The sequence below is a fragment of the Bombyx mandarina genome, chromosome 17, assembly GCF_030267445.1.
Source record: "Bombyx mandarina strain Sakado chromosome 17, ASM3026744v2".
NCBI classification, from domain to species: domain Eukaryota; kingdom Metazoa; phylum Arthropoda; class Insecta; order Lepidoptera; family Bombycidae; genus Bombyx; species Bombyx mandarina.
Window position 1 is genome coordinate 12,303,874 of NC_143223.1, and position 22,273 is coordinate 12,326,146.

General features: G+C 35.8%; 2 protein-coding genes across 2 annotated transcripts; one reads left to right on the forward strand and one right to left on the reverse strand.

The window, feature by feature from the left end:
* The first annotated feature begins 2,608 nt into the window (after positions 1 to 2,608).
* Syngr (synaptogyrin) lies at positions 2,609 to 14,116 on the forward strand. Its single transcript, XM_028171390.2, has 5 exons — positions 2,609 to 2,843; positions 3,539 to 3,773; positions 8,760 to 8,896; positions 11,178 to 11,358; positions 12,494 to 14,116. The coding sequence occupies exons 1-5, from the start codon at positions 2,742 to 2,744 to the stop codon at positions 12,523 to 12,525; spliced, it is 687 nt and encodes a 228-aa protein (XP_028027191.2). The 5' UTR covers positions 2,609 to 2,741; the 3' UTR covers positions 12,526 to 14,116.
* Positions 14,117 to 18,230: 4,114 nt separating this feature from the next.
* Positions 18,231 to 20,896, reverse strand: MOF (protein). Its single transcript, XM_028171388.2, has one exon. It carries the CDS (start codon positions 20,800 to 20,802, stop codon positions 19,474 to 19,476), a length of 1,329 nt encoding a protein of 442 aa, XP_028027189.2. The 5' UTR covers positions 20,803 to 20,896; the 3' UTR covers positions 18,231 to 19,473.
* Positions 20,897 to 22,273: the final 1,377 nt, after the last annotated feature.

Genomic DNA, 22,273 nt, shown 5'->3' on the forward strand with positions numbered 1-22,273 from the left:
TTAGAAGTTTATTATAGAATTTATTTAATTGTAATTACATATTTAGACATACTTAACATAATTAATCCTGGAATAGGTAATTATTTCAGCTTTTTTTAATTAAAGAAATTATGTTTTATATAGGTTTAATCATTTACCCGTTGAACGTTTATAAAATGATTGTATTTACGGTAATAGTGATAATGATCTTCATTAGGTGGCCCAAATATACTAAAATTATTACGAGCATCCATCCTTACTTATAAATGTGTAAAGAAACAAAATTATTATTACATTATTCAAATTTCTACATAATTTATAAATTTATATCTGTATATATGTATGTGTAAATATGTATATATGTGTGCGCGCGCGCGCGCGCGCGTGTGTGTGTGTGTGTGTGTGTGTGTGTGTGTGTGTGTGTGTGTGTGTGTGTGTGTGTGTTTGTGTGTATATATATTTCAATAGATAGGTACATAGTGTGCAATTCATTTCGAAATTATTCTTGCCCATCTAATGGTTGTCTGGAAGAGATCACTCTTAGTGATAAGACCAAGAATTGTACTCTTTTTTTTTGTTAATGTTGTTTCGCAATATTTATTCATTTTGTGTACAATAAAGAATACTCTATCTCACTCTCTCTTTCTCTCATCAAACAATTCTTTAAAAAAAAGCAATGATTTTATAAGAATTAAATGAAAATGCAAAGAATTCATATGTATTTACAACTAGCTAGACGTCTATAAAATTTTCTAAACGAAAAAATATATGTGTATAAACCATTAGAATAGATAAAACCTTAAAAAACAATATTATTATTAAAAACGAAAGAAAAAATCTTGAAATTGTATTGGTTTCACGGCAAAATTTTTAGTGACTACGTAACTTGCTTGAAAGTGAAGAAATACTCTCAAAATCCATTAATTTGTAACTCGCACTCGCACATACAATAATCGAGAGGCTCACTTCGGTAAAGCTATTCGATACATGAGACAGCAACATAAACAAACCTTCTCTCTCCCACAAAATGGGATTCATAAGTTTACCACTAGGTGGCACTGATACAACCTCACACAAATTAAACATAACATTAACATCGACTGGGTAATTAAAAAACCTCGCACTAAACACAGGTACATTACCCATTACCCGACTAACTATAAATATCGTTAGAAAGCTTGGCATTTCAATTAAACGCCTTAAAAAACAACCTTGCGTGCTACCAATATAAGAGAAAAAATTATCGCTTCTCAAGACGAATAAACGTCCTGCAAATCGAGTAACTCACACTCAGAGCTCCACACGTTTCACCGTGAAGAGCGTACACTCGATGCGAGTCATTCGATTCGATTTTTGAAACTCGCACTAAGCCTACTGACCAGTTAACGTGGCGTGATTGTCAGTAAAAAAAAAAGAATTCAAAATTAACAAATAATAAAAAGTGCAGATTGGTAAAAATAGGAGGCGCTTCATGGGTTTCGCACACAGGCGCTGCCGGGAGTCGGCGCGAAGTTCGAACAGGGTCGAAGGCGCTCTGGTAGCGTATGTACCTCAGTACAAAAAAAACTGCTAATCTCAATTACTCACTAAGAAATACTCTATCAAAAAAACTAGACAGCTAGTGAACTGCAATGCAATTTCATTAGTTTTTCCCCCTCCCTATCTTTTCGTCGATAGCCTAATGGACTATTCCAACTACGCGCGGAGGAAGGACTGGTTGGCTTATTAAACTCTTTAACGCAAACAGGACGGTCACGATCGTTCTGCTAAGAGTGTAGCGACAAACAAGAATAAGAGGGGTTAAGTGATAATTTTTCTACTGGTGGTAGGGTGCGTTCCGGCTTAAACAGTGGAACGGCCGTAATAGAATATAAGTGAAACTTTGATCTCGTGTCTCAAGGTGGGTATTTGCGTTCTGAAGTCTACATGCTTCGGTAACCACCATCAGGTCGAGCATAATAAGCTCGTTCATCCGCATATGCAACAACAGCATTCTCATTTTGGATATGCATTAAAAATCGATTTCACATACCACAGAAAAATCGCTTTGAAGTAGGTATATAAATCATACTAATGATAACAACATAAAGGTGCATTGATTATAGTTAACAGGGAAACAATATGATAATAACAAAGAAAATAAGCAGCACTTAATCGTTTTGTTTTAAAATGCAACAAAATTTTCTCAAAATAATTCTTTGACAATGTATAAATTTCATATAAATTTTCTCATACATGAAATGAATATAAATTGAGAAGTCTCGCTTACTATCGTCGAATTTTTATCCTCGAAAACGGGCTTATGCAAGTGCTTGTGATCATGTGTTTTGGAAAATATATTATAGTTTTATGATTGCTCATTATTCCAATTTTCCGTTTACCTTGGACTAAATGAATACCTTTGATGCAATCAATAGTATTCATTAATTTCAGTACTGTAAAATGTTCGGAATCAATGTACAAAATCAAATAGTAGCATGGTTTTGTAAACTTAAGCTAGATTAATCATTAACAAGACAAAATTATACTTTTATGTTGAATCTACAGTCTTTAGAAAAATCGATTTAATCGCTCAAGTGCCGCTCGCTATTTATCGATATCACTCTAACACTACTGTCAGATTTTTCTGTCAACTGAAAATTTCAGCTGCGCGATCGATAACACGAATTTGGAGTAAGCGGAGGTCAAGTTATATTGGGTCATTGATGCACGGATAACTGCACTAGTATCACAATCAAGTTATCTAATTGCGGTGTGCTAAAATGGATACTTCCGGTGCGTATGGGGGTGGAAAAGCTGGAGGCGCGTTTGACCCTCAGGCTTTTATTCAAAGGCCTCATGTGATCGTCAGGGCGGTATGTTGGGTAAGCATCATTAAAAATGCTCTAGTGTCCTATTAATACGTTATTATATACACGTATTAAAAATGTTTAATTTATAGATTACTCATTACATTTAAAACATTTGTTTAAATATCATTTAGCAATAAACGTAGACTGCTTAAATTAAATGAGAAAAACAAACATTTAATCAAATTATTCATAATGAACAAGAACCGAATCACGTCGATATTATACATTTCCCATAAAATTTAGGATATGACAAATTAATCTCAAATTCCAACGAATACTTAAATTACCTATCTCGTTCTTGAAACAAGACGCTGAAAAAATATTAATTTAAAAAAATTATAATGGCAAAACTATGAGAATAAAATTCTGAAATCACAAAATGGATGAACACCCAATTAATAATGAAAGCTGGTGGTTCTATAGGAGATTTCTGACATAATGCCATTAGATACTGCTATTAAAAGACATAGTTAAAAATAGCTGCTTACAGAACATTCAACTTTCTAAGACAGTAAATGCCTGAATTAAGTTAATTTGAAATTTTGTTAATTGTGTTTAGTGCATTATAATTGCAGGAATGTTTTCATTGCCCAACATAAATACCCATATGTCCAGTTGAGCTTTCATACTGCTTTAAATTAAAAAAGTCTATTTCTTTATTTCCATAGACTATAGAAAACTATTTAAAACCTTTTTGTCTCATCCAGCTGTTCAGCGTGATTGTAATGGGCTGCATATCATCCAAGGGCTGGCGTACTGATTCTGATGGGAAAGACCATTGCGTCTATAATGATGACACAAATGCATGTAACTATGGTGTCGGGATATCTGTCATTGCATTCATTGCCTCCGTGGCTTTTATTGTCGGGGAATATCTCTTTGAGCAAATGTCCTCTGTCAAGACTAGGAAGCATTATGTGTTGGCTGACTTAGGTTTTTCTGGTGAGTTCTGTAAATTGTATATAATGTTGATATTATATAATTATATGATATAATTACATCGAGCTACCCATTATTCTAATATCCACCGATGACCATAGGCATGAAAATTGATAGAATATATTTATTAGATTTACTCAATACTTTTTTAAAAGGTCAACCCCAATTATTCAGTTCACTAACTTATCTAAAACTTTATAAAGTAATGAATTTTCTATCAAATCGAAGTATGTGTCACTAAATCTCTACTGATGTATGCTATAAACTAATTAAATATGAGGTCATTCCATTTAACCTTATTTAATTTATGAAACATCAAGAAGATTGCACTACATTTTGTGCCATGTTGAAGCAGCTATCTTACTTAGCTTATGATTTTATTTATTTGTTCTACGAAATGTATGTGTTCTGCACATTGGGCTACTAATATTCAAGGTAAAAAAAACCTGAGCCAAGAAAACTCTTCTGACGTAAGTTAATCTTGTCAATCTTGAAAATAATGCTTTTACATATTTAAGTATCTTGTATGATGAACCGCTGTCTGTTACATTGTGAAAGTAAAAAAAAAAAAAAAATGATTCGACAACAAACACAATTCTATATAAATTTCTAATCTTATCATAATTAAATCAAAGTTGTGCCGCTATAGTTACGCGTGGAATCGAAATAATTATGATCTCGAGAGGTTGGTGGTATAATGAGCTAGTTTGATAGGACTGCCCTTTATATTTCTTCTGTTAAAGGTTCCTGTATAACGATTGAGAATCGATCCCATATTTCAAAAGGTGTAGCGGCGTCCATGTTTGGGAAGACGTTCGCAACTCTTTAAAATCATCCCTTTAACTCAACGGACCCGATAAAGAACACAATTATAAATTACATAAAGGTTTTTGACAACACTGCATATAGATTGTATCCTTATTTCTCCATATATAGTCTCTCGGAGAATAGTCCGATCGTAATCTCAATTTCCCCTTTTATATTCAAAGTATGAAATCTTCATTTTTTTGGATACCTTTCTTTGAAGTCAGAATAACTTCACGCTTTGTTTTAAGAGCAGTGTCAAACGTGCACATTGTGAAAATTATCTGATGCCGCGAAACCGTCATAAGTAAAAATTATATAATTTGAATATATGACATCGCATTAAATCTATACTGATATATTAATCTACAGTGTTTTTTACGGATGTTCCGTTATAACTACTGAAAGTATCCATGTAGAAAATACATGTACTTTTTGGATAGTCTAATATTTATATGAGTGTTGGACTCCTTACACCAGTTGCGGGGGCGTTAATGATGAGAATCTTTGTGGGGGTGAGAAATAATAATGTTAATTTTAAATGCCAGCGAAGCCGACGGGTACAGCTAGTAATATTATATAATTTGATTTCTTAATAATATTTACAAACGTGTGCCGAAATATAATCCCTTGTATACGGTCTTATTGCCACTGAAAGTAAACTTGGCTTAATTTATCTTAAAATAGCAAAACCCAGTCAGCCTTGACGATTTTTCACAGCATCGCCCGCTACCCCAATTTAAAGATTATCTGATAATTTTATCAAGGGGTCCAACCGTTTCGGAATTTATAGGGAAAATCATACCTTTGGACTCTATAGGGAATCTTTCGACTTTCATAGATTATTAAGTAATGGGCAAACAGTTTGTTTTATCTCTTCCAAACGTATCATTCATTTTACGGAGCTCTTTTACGTAGTGGCGGTATATTTTAAGACAGGATAAATTTTCCTATGACCCACCGGAATGTTTCCCTCGCGACGTAATTGGCATAACCCCCAACCAACTTTTTCATTTGAAGATTACATCAAAGAATAAAACAAAGCTTTAGAAACGAAAAAGCTGTTCATTCCAGAACGTGATGGAACATATCAAAAATGACCTCCTGAAATTTGAAATCGTGATGAATTTGCATGCTTAGATATTTATTTCGATAGAAAAATATCTGCACGAAATTATTTTCGTGATAATATTTGGGTAAGGCATGGACAAGGTACACCCGAAACAACGATCGATTCTAAACGCTATACGATCTTGACCGCTTTTCCAAATGTTTCAGCCTATCGTATACACATTTGTGTACCATTGCTGGAATGAGCTAATACTGTAACTGCCTGATTCGCTATTTTCCTAGTGTTCAAAACCTTCAGGTTGTAGACCAGAAAATGGATCAATAATATTTCAGTTATGCTGTGAATATGTCTCAACTTAACTCTGCATAAAATGCTTTTCCTCAATGTTACACTATGTTCGTTCGCCATAACTATTAACGCTAAACTAAAGCTCCCTAAAGTCTCAAAAACGTGCTTTGTTCTCCGCACTATTGAGGCGATTTACAAAAACTATAATACTATGCAGCATATGATAGGTTAGTTGAAAATACAAATCCGAGATTATCAATTTTAAGACCACTTCTTATAGCAAGGTCGCGCATTCCTCTCAGCTAACTGGTTATAGATCCGAGTCTGTACAAAATTATACTTTCAGGGTTTTCTGACGGTGCGTATTGCCGAAGTGTGTTAACCTTGGCCATAGATCCGAGACTACAAAATTATATTTTCAGGGCGTTCTGTGTGCTTAGTGCGAGTTTTTTTAACGTTCTCGATAGCGTAAAAGTTAGCTCATATCTGTATGGAATGGGATCGTTTGCCTACGTTTGCCGCTAGGGGCGCTGTTCCAACTGCATACGAAATTGGACTAACTTTTACGCTATCGAGAACGTTAAAAAACTCGCACTAAGCATACTGACAGTGCGTATTACCGAAGCATACACGAGGGAGCCTCGAACCTTGCGTTTACGCTGCTCGTCTGTCGGAAATACATATCGACGCTTGAAAGGCAAACGTGACTAAGCGTCAATAACTGCTTTGTACATAAATGATAGGCAATACCATATTCGATGAACAAAAAAAATATATTTCTAGGTCTATTAAAATCATTTCAATCCTACAGCTACTAGCTAGATTCGTTAAAATAAATTAGGTTTCAGGTATTTGAACTTTAAATTAGTCTACTGTAAAGTTCACGCATTGTCGCTTAGTTACGTTTGCCTTTCAAGCGTCGATATGTTAATAAGGGAAATAAAATCATCAGAATGACTCCATTCACATTCACCTGTCTCACAACATCTCTATCTCCTACTCGTCCATTTTATAGATCGTAAAACCACGCAATGTATTGTTACTTTTTATGTGCAAACTGTGTTTTCGTCTTTACGGGGTCGGCCGTCCTCGATTTTTACTTTGTAAACGTTATGGAGGCAACATTGTGTGTTGATTTTAACTGATAAGGTTGATAGTTATCTTTAACCACCTGAGTGACAATACCGCGTTCTAATTTTTGAACGCATTGTTCAATAGTATAGATTACAATGATAATGTTTTATTAATTACATATCGTACACATTAAATAGATTTGATAATTTGATTTCTTTGTTAATTTCTTGGAAGGGTGGTCGAGCTTACAGCCCACCTGGTGTTAAATGGTTACTGCAGCCCATAGGCATCTACAACGTTAATACTGCCACCCACCTTGAGATATAAGTTCGAAGGTCTCAGTGTAGTTACAACAGCTGCCCCACCCTTCAAACCGAAACGCATTACTGCTTCACGGCAGAAATAGGCAGGGTGGTGGTACCTACCCGCGCGGACTCAAAGAGGTCCAACCACCAGTAAAAGTGTTAAATGATTACCAGAATTCCGTATGCCGTAGATAAGATTACATTTTAAAAAGAAATTTGCAGAACGGAAAATTTGATACAAAACCAGTCCGATGCGTTCGTCGGTAGTTAGTTATTTCATCACTATTCATTCTTTGAACTGTATCATAGCTGGAACCAAAGTGGAACGCGTATTAAAAATTTACATAATAATTTAACTTTGACATAGTCGCGAACAGAACGATGTCTGACTTCAAACAACCTGAAAAACAAATGAATAGCTTATTTCAAAACAGTAATTCACTAGCTTACATAAGTTTGCCTTACATGCATACTATACTGACACTGTTACGATATTCATAAATAAAAACAACGACTGATTCTATTAATTGATGTTTTGCGTATAAAAGACAACTAAATGATGAAGATTTTTTTTGATAACGCCATCTTGTTGTCTTTAAAGCGGTTAGTTGCCCTCAATTGTGACCTGAATTAAGACATGTATAATATATTATTAAGTAATTAAAATTATATAGAAAAATAGTATTATTATTCGCCAATAGATGTCGGGAAGAGTTGATTATTGAAAACACGAATAAAACAACATTTTCAGAAAATAAATCGTAGCTAAGTAGTGGTCGTCGTGGCCTAACGGATAAGACGTCCGGTGCATTCGTGTTGAAGCGATGCACCGGTGTTCGAATCCCGCAGGCGGGTACCAATTTTTCTAATGAAATACGTACTCAACAAATGTTCACGATTGACTTCCACGGTGAAGGAATAACATCGTGTAATAAAAATGAAACCCGCAAAATTATAATTTGCGTAATTACTGGTGGTAGAACCTCTTGTGAGTCCGCACGGGTAGGTACCACCGCCCCGCCTATTTCTGCCGTGAAGCAGTAATGCGTTTCGGTTTGAAGGGTGGGGCAGCCGTTGTGACTATACTGAGACCTTAGAACTATATCTCAAGGTGTGTGGCGCATTTACGTTGTAGATGTATATGGGCTCCAGTAACCACTTAACATCAGGTGGGCTGTGAGCTCGTCCACACAGCAAAGCAATAAAAAAAAAAAAAAAAAGCTAGATCGATTTATCGCCCCCGAAATCCCCTGTATACTAAATTTTATGAATATCGTTGGAGCCTTTTCCGAGACTCAGATTATATATATATTAATATACAAGAATTGCTCGTTTAAAGGTATAAGATAATGTCTCAAGATATCATCATCAGCCCACAGTCGTCCACTGTTGGACATAGGCATCTATGAGTTCGGTCTTTTCAAGATATAAAGTTTACATTTTCAGCATTCTGGGCCTTCTTGTATTTCGTTGGATTCTGCTATTTGTCCAATGCTTGGGGCAAAACTGAGAAGCCACCGATCGGAACGGCGAACAACATGCAGGGCGCTATTGCATTCTGCTTCTTCTCCATATTTGCTTGGGTGAGTAATATACTACAAAATAACATGAAAACAATTATGTGCATTTTAAACCCTGAACACAATGTAGTAATGTCTAATATTGAATACTAGGTCAAGATAAATCTTATTTCTTACTGTATGTCATTTCGCGCCAGCAATTGACAAACTGACCAGACTTAATCATTACTGGTCATTACTGGCGGTAGGACCTCTTGTGAGTCCGCACGGGTAGGTACCACCACCCTGCCTATTTCTGCCGTGAAGCTTTTTTTTTTTTTTTTTCCTACCTAAGCTGAGAGCCTTGAGAGGCTATATCAGCGTAACCCTAACTTTTGTAGGTGAGCTCACGGGGCTCAAACCTGATGACGTTGCTAACACGAACCCTAGCAAGAGTCGTGCTTCGCAGAATCTACCACCGGATCGGAAACGCGACCCACTGAGAAGATCCGGCGAGAAACTCAGTGGGCTGTGTCTATGGGTTAGTTCGCTCGTCGAGCCCTTCGTCGCAAGCGACGGGTTCGACGAGGACGGTGACCGGACAAATGCATAATTAAATTATCCTTTTTTTAAATATTGTGATAATCAACATTCATTACTTCAAGCCATTGTAAAATTGTTGGTATGTACAAGTTTGAAGTACCTAGAAGCACCGTTAGTGGATCGGGAGGATCCGAGATGACGTGTTTTGGGCGACGTCGACTGCTTTCCATTCTGTCCGCAGGATCGGGAATGTAGTTACCGGCGGCCACGATGAGAGGGTTCTCGTGTCGTGCCGCTTTATCGAAGTGGCGCATGGACGCCGACTGCATATACTTACTGGTGGACTCTAAGTCCAGGTCGTCATGGAGGTCGACGTTCCTGACGAACCACGGGGCTCCGACGGCTATCCTGCAAAAACGGGATTGAATGATTTGAAAGGATTTTAAGTGTATGCGGGCCGCGTGAGCGAACACTACACTTGCATAGGTCATGACGGGGCGTATGCAAGTTTTGTAGAGTGTCACCTTATTTCTAAGGGACATTTTACTTCGCCTACATATCATCGGGTAGAGACGTCCTAGAATGAAGGCGGCACGGTCGCGTACCGTCTTAATGTGGGGGCGGAATGTCATCCTACTGTCGAGGGTGACGCCTAAGTATTTGACCTTCGGGGCCCACGGTATGGGCTGGTCGAACATCGTGATTGGGCGAACGGCGGGGGCGGGGGTGTTGACGCGCCTAGTCGGGAGAGGGATGCTCAGCGTGGTGTTCGGAGGGCGACCCCTTTTGAAGAGCACCGCTGTGCTTTTCGTGGGGTTGATGTCGATGCGCCACTTCCGGAACCACTGTCCCATGGTGGTAGCTGCGGTCTGAAGTCGTCGATGAAGCAACGCCTTCTTCCTACACGAGTAGTAGATGGCGGTGTCATCGGCGAAGAGCGCCAGATGGGTCTCCGGAGACCGGGGTATATCATGAATATACAAACTAAATAGTAACGGGGAGAGGGCGGAGCCTTGCGGGACTCCGGCTGTGACGTGACGGGGCCGGGAACGCGTTCCCTCGACTCGATATCGGAACGATCTGCCGTGAAGCAGTAATGCGTTTCGGTTTGAAGGGTGGGGCAGCCGTTGTAACTATACTTGAGACCTTAGAACTTTGTCTCAAGGTGGGTGGCGCATTTACGTTGTAGATGTCTATGGGCTCCAGTAACCGCTTAGCACCAGGTGGGCTGTGAGCTCTTCCACCCATCTAAGCAATAAAAAATAAAAAGGCAGTGTACGATCAGAATCTAGCCTCCTCGTGGTTGCCTAGGGCTCCGGAAACCAGCACGAGGGGCCGTTCGAACACATGCCACGATCTCGGCGCTGTTATATATTCTCTTAATAGATTATTAGCTTATCAATCACCACGAACCGATGACCTCGTCGTATCGCGTCGTAGGATAGAAGGTTTCAGGGTGAGGATGTGGTAGGGGAAGTATGGGTTGATGAGATACCGTAGCGGCGCGGCTGACCCGCGAATCTATCATTCCAACCGAGAAGTGTCAGATGTCAAGTCACGAATGCACCCTCAATTCGCGTCCAGTGTTGCCGTGGTGAAAAATCTCAAAACCTATGGGTTTTGAGATTGGGTTGGCTTCGAACAGGCTGGTTACCAACAAGATGATCGGATACTATAAGGAAGTTGAGCGCAGCGTCCAACAGGCGGTCCATCTCGCAGCGGATCGAACTTCATAGAAAAACTTACATACCTGTGATCGTGATCCTCAATAATGAGGGTACGACAAAGAGGAAATAGAAAAATCCACCAAAATGCTTTCCAGGTGGCCTGCGCTTTCTTCGCTTTCCAACGATTCCGCATGGGCGCTGATTCGGCGTTCGCTCCGGCATACGAAGTGGAGGGCGCGATCGGAAGCCCTGGAGGCTTTCCCACCTACCCGGGGGCACCCGACCCGCAGCCTACCTACACCGAACCCCCATTCTCACAGACAGCTGGGAACACAGGTAACAAAGATTATAATATGCACCAAACTTTAATACCATTCTTAGAATCTTCGTGGCCTAAAGGATAAGGCGCCCAGTGCATTCGTATCAATGACAGAAACTACATAATTATAATTTCCGTAATTTTATGGATTCCCCAGCGTTAAAAAAAAAAAAAAAAAAGGTGGTTGGTAGAGAGAAACGGTAATGCGGTTCGGTTTGAAGGATGGGGCAGTGTAGTCTATATAACTGTGACCTCATGTCTCAAAGTGGGTGGACAGCCTTTACGTTGTTGGTGTCTATATTCTCCAATAACTACATAACATGAGAAGGGCCGTGATCTAGTTTAATCATATAAGAAAAAAATAAATAAAAAAAATGTGCGTAATACATTGGCCATAGATAGTTAATACGTGTGTAATTTGATAATAATAAATAAGTATATTATTTATATATTGAAAAACAGTTTGAAAATTATGAGCTAGAAAGAAAACGGCAAAAGTAGGACGAGGACTTTGTAGTTAATTTGAATATTTACGGTATTTATCGACAACAAAATGAAATAAATCTTCTTCATAAACTCGATTTGCGCTAACCTATGTTCATATGGGGTTCAACCCCGTTTTACATCCTACTGCATGGTGATTCGTTTCTTGAGTAGGTACCAATCTTTCGTATTGTGGTTACCTTATGTACCTAGCGTGTGCTTACAAATGATTTCCACGTATTAAGCATGTGATAGCCCCGTCATTACAACGTCGACCTCATCTCTCAAGATGGAGGCTCAACCAGTCGCTCGAGACCGCCAGCCGAACGCTTTTTTTTTTTTTTTTTTTCTTATATGGGTCGACGAGCTCACAGCCCACCTGGTGTTAAGTGGTTACCGGAGCCCACAGACATCTACGACGTAAATGCGCCACCCACCTTGAGATATAAGTTCTAAGGTCTCAAGTATAGTTACAACGGCTGCCCCACCTTTCAAACCGAAATGCATCACTGCTTCACGGCAGACATAGGCAGGATGGTGGTACCTACCCGCGCGGACTCAGAAGAGGTCCTACCACCAGTAAATCTGTCAAATTGCACCAACGATACAAGTACAGTCAAAACAAATGTTCCATGAATAATAATATATTTATTAATCCTAAAATTTCAGGAAACATGGACTACACAGCTCCTACGTATTAATCGACGCGTGCGCGCATTTCAAAATCAAAAATTTTATTTTCAGTATTTATTGTGAGAATGCAACTCCCTATGTATTAGTGTACACACTCGTACACAAAAGGGCTTTAAAGTGTTTACCTCTTAAAAAAATCTCATATCAATTTATTTTTGTATCGCGAAAATATGTATTCATATATATTATTATATATTTATACATCACCTCGTATATTAAGGATCCGATTGGATTCCCGCGCTTTTTATATGCAATTTTTTTGTTTTTATTGTTCCATTAAATATTATAATTGTACTTAGGTATGTAGTAGTTTTGTGATTTGTAAAAGCTGAGAAAATATTATAAATGACATTAAAAACAATTTTTGACTTGTATATTAAGATTCGTTTATATAGAGAATAGATGTGATTGTCGCTTCTCTGTACCTGCAATGTAGTGAAAAATACAGACAATATATCATGTATAATATATTATTAAGTAATTAAAATTATATAGAAAAAGGACGATTATGTAATCTCAGTATTTTGTGCCATTTCTTTTAAGATGCTTCATTTGGAATTTCATAAATGTATTTACGGTACCAGAAATTTTGTAGTGTTTATAGCAAGTAGTTACATATTAAGTGTTTTGAAGCATTGTGTGTGCTAAAATTAGGAAAAAATAATGCTTACTCCGTATTCGCCTAACTTCTTAAGACAAATAGGTCTGACAAGTACATATTAACCATTACTTTGGATTCACTGTGACTCATAACAAAATAGCTCCCAATATTTATCCGAAGTTCTCATAGATTCCCTTAATATCATCACATTACACAGAAAAAGTCATAAAATACTTGCAAGGTTTTTTTATAAATAAAAGACAAAAAAAATATTTATTACAAATAACAATAAAGTCACTTGTATAATATTTTGGCAATAACTACAGTAATTATTTAGTACTGCTTGATCTTAAAATATTAGTAAATAATTGTATCTGCATATCGTTAAAAAAACGGTATGATTAATTTACAAAATATATATATATATATATATAGTTGTAAAATAGAAAAAATGTGTACGCGATGATACCAGCGGCCATTGTTGTTCGAGTAAAAAAACCAAACCAAAATCGTCTTAGGTATTTTCAAAAGATCTCGTATTTACCAAAAATAATATAAAACGGAAGTTTTCGGAAAATAGTTTGTAGTGAACTGTAATTTGGCGCATTCAGTATTAATATAGTCAATAATATACCTGTATAATTATAATCGAAGGTCCCTTACAAATTGGGAAACCGCAATTTTATTTTCGTTTATTTATTACACAAATGAAATTGAATTCTATTGAAACGGAAACAATAGTGTTTTTTACTTGCGAGAATTTCCTTCAATTCGTATCGAAGTAAACTTAATTGAAATTCAATATATTTTTATCAATATAACGTTAGCGATAATGTTTTAGTGTACCATGTTATGTAGTTGACTGGTATGATTATTTAGAAGCAACTCCTTTTAAATTGCGTAGTTTAAATTAAATATATTTCTCCTGTGTATAAATTATTAATTTACTTATATCGTTAATGTATATTTTATTATATTTCAAAAAAAAAAAAAAGAAAGACAGCACTGTGAGTTTACTTAACATTATATTAACTTTGTGTATAGAAAGGATAACGAAGGAAAATATATTTTTGTGTGCTATATCGCATTAATTAGATACACAAATTATCGAATGAAATCTTACTAGTTGAATGTACTTTGGAGTTGGTAGATTTATTGAAGTAGTTGCTTAGCTTGTTGTTGATGTGTTTTAATCGATTGTGGGTAGGCAATAATAATAAAAAAAATTTACGCATTTTGTAATTAATTTCATGTGTGACAACTGTTACATTTCAATAAAAGCGTGCGTAATCTCATATATGGCCTACACTTTATGCAAAGGCTCGCTGAAAAGAACTTTTACTGACTACCCACCTTTAATGTTAAAAAAATAAAATATCGAGAAAATTTGTATTAATATAATATTCTTAGCGTGCAAAAGTGTTTCTACTTACTATTTGATTCCTAATTAAAATGTACTTGTTTCGTTAAAATAATAAAAAAAATATAAATAGGTATTCGAATTTTGTATTGGAAAAAAATATTTTTTTATTTTGATTTTCGAAAAATCAAGGAACCGTTACATTTTGTTTAATTTCGTTGTTTTTTTTTTCGTTATTGTTAACATTTATAATTTCACCACATAAAAGTAAATTATATTTAGGGTTGTCCACCGTGTATTAAATTAGAGCAATACGCTTTATTACGTGAATGTGAATTCTGTATTTGTAGAATATGGTTAAATATTTTTTAGCATCCGACACAAAGTTCGTTATAACATAAAAAAATGTTTCACTTTAATGGACTAAATTTATATAGTATTATACAATCTAAAAAATTACTCAATGTTAGTCAGTCGATTTTAGACTTAGCTCTTTGCCTATATGAACTTCAATTAGATTGTATTTATCGCGTTATAAAATTCATTTAAAATCAGTAGAAAATAATATAGTATATAATAATTAATACCCTGATTAAACCGATCTAAAATTACAATAATATTCTTTGTTGTAAATGAAAGGCAACCCTAACTAAAGTTGAAATAGACATAATTTTGTTCTACTTAAGTTTTAGTATCTGAAATTTAAAAAAAAAACCTTATCAGAAAAAATATGTAAATATATACAATGATTCGTTTACCTTTTTGGTACTGTACACTCATATAACATAGTAATTTATTTAGTTGTAGTTTGTTAGTAATGTTTATGATTATATTATGTAATAATGACATATTAATTTTTGACGGTGCCATTTTTATTTTTAGTCTGTGGTATTTGACTCGACAATGTGTTACAAATGTGAAATTAACTTCAGAATGAAAATTTATGTGGTTATATAATCTTTTTTGGAACTACGCTAAACTGTTTCTTATTTTAATTTTGACCTACCATAAAAGAAAAATAAAATATATAATAATATTTATTTTATCAAAATTGATTCATTCCGGTCTCCGATAGAACTTGCGAATAAAAACGACCTAATTCACAAAAAAATTAACGGAGATAATTTTGTTTGAAATGTAACTTTTATTTTAACTCTATTTAAATATCTGACGAAGCGTTTTGCGGATAATAAATATTATGTACTTTTAGGTTATTAAACTACCTTGCATTTTGATTTATTTAAATAAACAATAAATTCACTCATAGGTGTGCGTTAGGCACTATTGAGTACATAGAATAAAAATTATACGACAGACTTAAATGATGTCTTAATGTTCCCTGCTAATTTTAATATGGTTACAATTTAAAATTCAAAATGGCGTCGTCAAAAGCAAAAAAGTTTCCAATCTAAGATAAAAATCGTAATAAGTGTTGAATATTTAATGCTACTGTCGTTCGGTGTTTAAATTAAAGGAATAGATTTTAAGCAATAATTTTAAAAGGTTTTTTTCTTTGCTGTGATTATTTATTAAATTACAATATATTTCATGTGAACCAAAGGTTTATGTTACCGATATAAACTACCAAAGAATTTATTTTCATTGTGGTACATGCAGTTACAAAATTTGTTTGTGAACTTTTGTTTTAAACAATAAAATTTTAATAACGTAACATTATTCGGCGAATCTAGGACCTTTCCAATAACGTTGTTATGGTTTATTTACAAGTAAAGAAAATATGGTAACTTCCCTTTGGATTTGACGTCAGTTTCGCAAGTTTTTATAAATAATGCTAATGCATAGATTTAAATTAAATTGAAAATTTTCTCAGTATCTTGTTTGGTTCTCGCATATCTCCAATGCCTATAAATTCTATGGTACAACCTGGTTTTTAATTGGTGATTAAGTACCTAATATTTAGTAAACATTTTTTCTTTCAAATTTATATTTTCACAGTACGAAAACTCATGTGAAAAAATTAATCCAGCTTACACATAAGCCTTCTTGGAATGAGGTTTATAAATAATTTAAATATATATAGTTTCAGTATGTGTTCTTGTAGTTAAATGATCACTTTGGAAACATGATTTTGATTTATTATGTCGCCCTTATTTTCCTACTGGGTATAAGATGTCGTTGCCGAAGACCAAAATGCATTAAACAACTAACTTAAGCAACAAAACATGGGCTTATTACTGGTGGCAAATTGTAAGCCCCGGACAACCAAACTGATTTTCTTTCGTAAAGCAGTCATGCATTCCACTATGAAGGATAGGGCAGCCGTCATAATTCAATTGAGACTATAACCTCATGTCCAAAGATTCCAAAGCACTCACGTTGTGATGTGATATGGTCTCCTATAACCGCTTAACCGGGTGGGGAGTGAATACGTAATCCAATCCATACAAGGGAAATGAAGTACTTCTCACGTCCCGTAAAAACTTGGTTCCCACATCGGCGGAATTGCAAAATCTAATCAAAAGTATTAGTAGAATACATATTTTGTCAGGGATCCACACTAAGGTATTCTTCTTTTTAGAGAACGATTAAAAACAGCCGGTCTATTATTATCTGCAAATTATACATATACTATGTACTTACTTCATTCACTTCAATATTTTCATACGCATATCGGCGACAGACGCATTCCATTGGATGACGTCATCTATCCGATTTTTGTTTCTGTGTATTAGCGTATCGTATGATGACCCAATTTTCGTTGATAAGATCAAAAAGTACTTAATTTAATACCTACTGCTCGATAACTCAGATTAAACTCAGACATAATCAGATTAAATTTAGTAGTTCTTCCCGCGAATTTCGAAATATATTATGTTGGTTTCTAACAATTTAATGGCGCGATATCTATGTTCAGCAGAAAAAAATACGTTAAATCCGAGTCGATACAAGCAGTCGCATCCAGATAACTCTTTGTTTTACTTAAAACAGAACGTGACTTCCACAGTTGCACGAGTATATGTAGGCTAAACGTACGCAAGATAGGACTTTTATTGTAACCTGCATGTGTGCCTATGGACAGACGCAACTCTGCGTGCGTGTACCTACTTCGAAGTCACATGACAAACAAACAATCTGTCCTGCTCTGTAGAATCTTACAAATTTAATAATGAAACTGCTTACTCATCAAAGTTGAATTTAAAATGTTCCTTATACAGCAGTATTAGGTTTTCCGTTCCGGAAAAAATTGCTTTGTTCAAGGTTCGTCACTATAGTCATTTATGGGTATGACGTCATAAAGTTGTTTATGCAGAATGTGGATTACCATCAATAGCGTGATATTAATTTGAAATTAGTTGAAAACAAGAAATACACGTATACTAGGGCCCTACCACTAATGATAGCCTATAAATAACCGACATGTACTAATTTTTTTTATTATTACTATAATATCGTAAGAGCACCACTGCAATGTAGGTACCTGTGGTTTATACACATCGCAATGTACTCTACGTAGACTGCCCTGCCCTGCCGATTCTACGCAGAACAACTTTGTCTGATTCTCGCTTCTCTGTTGCATGAACCCAGCATAAAAGTGAATATTAACGACATCCCAGAAGCAGCATTTATGTACAAAGTGATCGTTTAACACATTGTCATTTTTCTCCTGTTATGCATAGATAAGTGTTCGATATGTGAAAATGAATCAATAAAAAGTAATTGAAAAAAAACATACAAGATTTTGTTTTTAATTTACGAAATAAAAAAGGGTTTAGAAATAACACAGTTACAAATTACTCTCATTTTTTTAATCTTCGAACTCTGACACTTTCACCTTACAAATTAAGATTATCACAAACAAACAGTGAAAACTGACGATTCACAGAATCTAACTGATGAGGCAACAAGATCTTTTTAGACAATTCAACACATTTTTGCCAAATTGAAATAAACACAATACAAAAGCTTATCCTAAACAGAAAATATTCAAGTACATTTCAAAACAAATCTCACATGTCATTCTTGAATGATGCAATAATCCTCAGCTATTTTAAGTCCGCACATGGTTACATAAGTCATTGAACTTTTCAAAATACTAAACTCGTGTTTTTACACTGAAAACAGTTTGGATATGCGTGGGAGGGCCATTGTCATAAGATTACACAAGATTTCCTCGTTTGCATCAATTAATTTCTGACTTCAAAATGTGGATGAAATATTGCAAAATGATCCCTAAAATGACATTAAACTACACAAATTAGTCTCTTTATACATTGAAGACAGTTTTACTGTCAGTCTAACAAGACATGGCCCTAAATAAACAAAAAATTAAAGCTAAAATGAATCTTACATTATTTCCAATTTTAACTTAATTTTTAAACTTAATATTAGTATCACTTAAACCAGTTTAAAAGGAACTGAATGAGATATGTTACAAAAATACACAGATCTAGTTTTGTAACAAATAAAAGAGCATTTACAAATTAAAAGAAATAATAATGGTAATGAACTAAATCATTACATTGTCATGAAATAAACATATTAATGAAACTGTGTCCTTTTTAATGAATGTGGCACTTAGAAAACAAATATTTTTGTCTTTGAAAATAAGTTACATACACAAAATTTATATACTAGGGTCAATGCATCACAATATGAGATATCATCCCAAAAGAGCAATACATAAAAGTATAGTATACAAATAGACATATAGTGTAATATACAATTTAGAGGTACTCTTTCTTTCAACAAAACCCCAAGTTGTGAAAAACACTCATCAATTTAAAAGCTATATCATTAATCCTATTCTAATTTTGAAAATACTTAGCTGTCGTTCCTTCCACTGGGATTCTTCGATCTCAAAATGCTATTTTACATTTGAATTTTCTTTAAAGCAACTGCATTTATTAAAGATTCTTACGACTATAATACTCTAGCATTCTATGTGTTGCAGTTTTTTATTGTAACAGGCCTGGACTTGAGATGTTGGTTTTAACTGTGTTTTAACATTCCCTAAGCCCTGCCTGTAAGCCTGTACTACTTTTTGGCTTTGGCAGAGTTCCCCTGTTTACTAGGGGGTGTCCATCTCAGTGCTGAAGGATCTATTGACAACCGTGGTTTTTTAAAGTGCGGGCTTGCTAATTGTTCAGCAACTATTTTAGGTGTAACACAAATAACATGCTGTCCTTTCCAGTACTTCACCATGTTCATTGACTGTAAAGTTGAAATGATGTCCGTTTGTGATATTCCTGTCATCTGACTTAAATCCTTGATACTTAATGTACCTCTACTAGCACTTAACACTTCTAATAAAACATATGACCAGTACGATCTGTAACTTAACTTGCCTAAATCTGATAAAGGCTTCTCTGGACTTCCAACAACTTGTTCGAGCCTTGAGAGTTCATAACTAAAAGCTATCAGGAGTTTACCATACCCCTGTCTCTGATATGGAGGTAGAGTCAATATACATGCCACATTATTACCTTCAGGTGAATCCTTTTCTTTTGAAAAATATCCTACAAGGTGAGCTCCTTGCTTGTCAACTTCACACAATATATAAAATAAAAACTGTTCTATATCAAAATAAAGGGTTTTGTGATCTAAAAATAATTTGGCTAATAAACACAAATTCTGACAATATATTTTATGTTCTTTGCCATCTGCTTCAAAAATAGCTATTGTACCTTTTCTGTATATTTCGTTACCCTGGGGTTGGCGTGCTGTGCATTCACTGAGATGGTACCGGTATGTTTTTTCCATTCTCATATACTTCAAACAGTATTCACATAACCACAATTTTGATTGTTTACCATATTCATCAGGATACGGACTAAAATACCAAGTATCGATTTCATATTTTCCAATTTGTATCCTGTCTATGTATTTAACTTTAGTAATAGCTTCATGTTCCTTTTCAAGCGCGGCGGTCGTTGGATCCATTTCGGCGTAAGTTTTCTGCACATGGTTTATTTCGTCATGTTTACGTTTTTGATTCCTTGTTATTTTCCGGCCGGATTTGTCCGTGAGCAGGTGGTCGCAGTTTATGTTATTGTTCGACTGCTCGCATACGTCGAACCTATCTGACATAACCCGGTGGCGGGACACCCATTCGTCGAGTCTTCTATCATATCCGACATAATGGACATAATATTCGTAACAAGATTCCGCTGTACTGTATCGCGACTGTATAATCTCAGCCGGGTGCCATGACTCATCCGATCGCCGCACTAAATAATGTTCTCCTATGTCCAAAGGCTGTTCTGGGACCGACTCGGAGTCTTCATTATCAGTACTTCTACACTCAGGATTAGGCAACTCATTATTCACTATTGGCTTCTCTAATTCTTTATCACCTTTTGCCATAATAATGCCGACAACAACAATGGTATCACGCAATACCGCGCAATGCGCTTCATCGACGAAGTGGCCATATTAGCATTTAGCATAGATTATAGAAAAACCAAGCAGCATACGAGAAATGCACGGGTAAGAGTTGAGTCCGATAGAATTCTAGCGATTTTATCGATTTCGTATGATAAAGTCTACGATAGAGAGCAATAATGGTAATATTTAAGTTGTATCGGCTACAAAATCCAACCACCACGTCTGGATTATAAACTGTTTTTAAATTTTTTAAGAAAGTAGAAAGAAGGCGACGATAAGAAATATACTGAAAATGACAATGACGGTAAATTTGATATAAAGTGAAACAGGTAAAAAGTGAATTAATAAAACTGTTTTATAAAAATAATCCAAAACACGATATAGTTAAATATATGTTTTTTTTTTTTTTTTTATTTGTTTTTTTTTTATGTGTAGTTATTTTATTTGTTATTGCTCAGATGCGTGGACGGACTCACAGCCCACCTGGTGTTAAGTGGTTACTGAAGCCCATAGACATCTACAACGTAAATGCACCACCCACCTTGAGATATAAGTTCTAAGTTCTCAGTATAGTTACAACGGCTACCCCACCCTTCACACGTCATCTCGGATCCTCCCGATCCACTAACGGTGCTTCGAAGTACTTCAAGCACCGGTCACCGTTCTCGTCTAACCCGTCGCTTGCGACGAAGGGCTCGACGAGTCAATTAACTCTCAGACACAGCTCACTGAGTTTCTCGCCGGATCTTCTCAGTGGGTCGCGTTTCCGATCCGGTGGTAGATTCTGCGAAGCACGACTCTTGCTAGGGTTCGTGTTAGCATCGTCGTCAGGTTTGAGCCCCGTGAGCTCACCTACTAGTTAAGGTTCCGCTGGAATAGCCTCTCTAGGCTACCAGTTTTTATTGGATTAGGAGGAAATTGTAGGACATCCATATGTGATTTGGGAGCAGCATGCTGGGCATATCGGAGTTGAACCAACTAAAAATTCTTGTCGCTTATCAACACGCAACCGAACCTTGCATGACGCGGTATTCATCCAAGGCCAATTGGGGCCAAGGACCGGTTTTGCCCAGAGCGTATCTCTTCTGGCCACCCTGTGTCGATTGCATGCTGAACTGACGGTCGATGGCACATTTACCACCAGGTCTCTTAGTTCGTGAGCACTCTGAAGCCTTCCAGGTGGCGCCACCATCAGCGTGAGTCAGGGAGTGTGATAATCTGTTCCTAATTGACCATTCGCTCGCGTAAAGCAGCTTATACATCGTTTTCTTGGGTCACCTTTGCCCGTCCCCAAATTAAAATACGTAGGGGACCTAATATACTTGGGGTCAAGATTTAGGCGAAATACAAAGGTTCTAAATAAACTAGTTTTAAAACTAATTAAATTTTGAACATTCTTTCCTTGTTAAAACTCACATTGTTGTGCTAGGGTTTTAGCGTTCACCTAAAA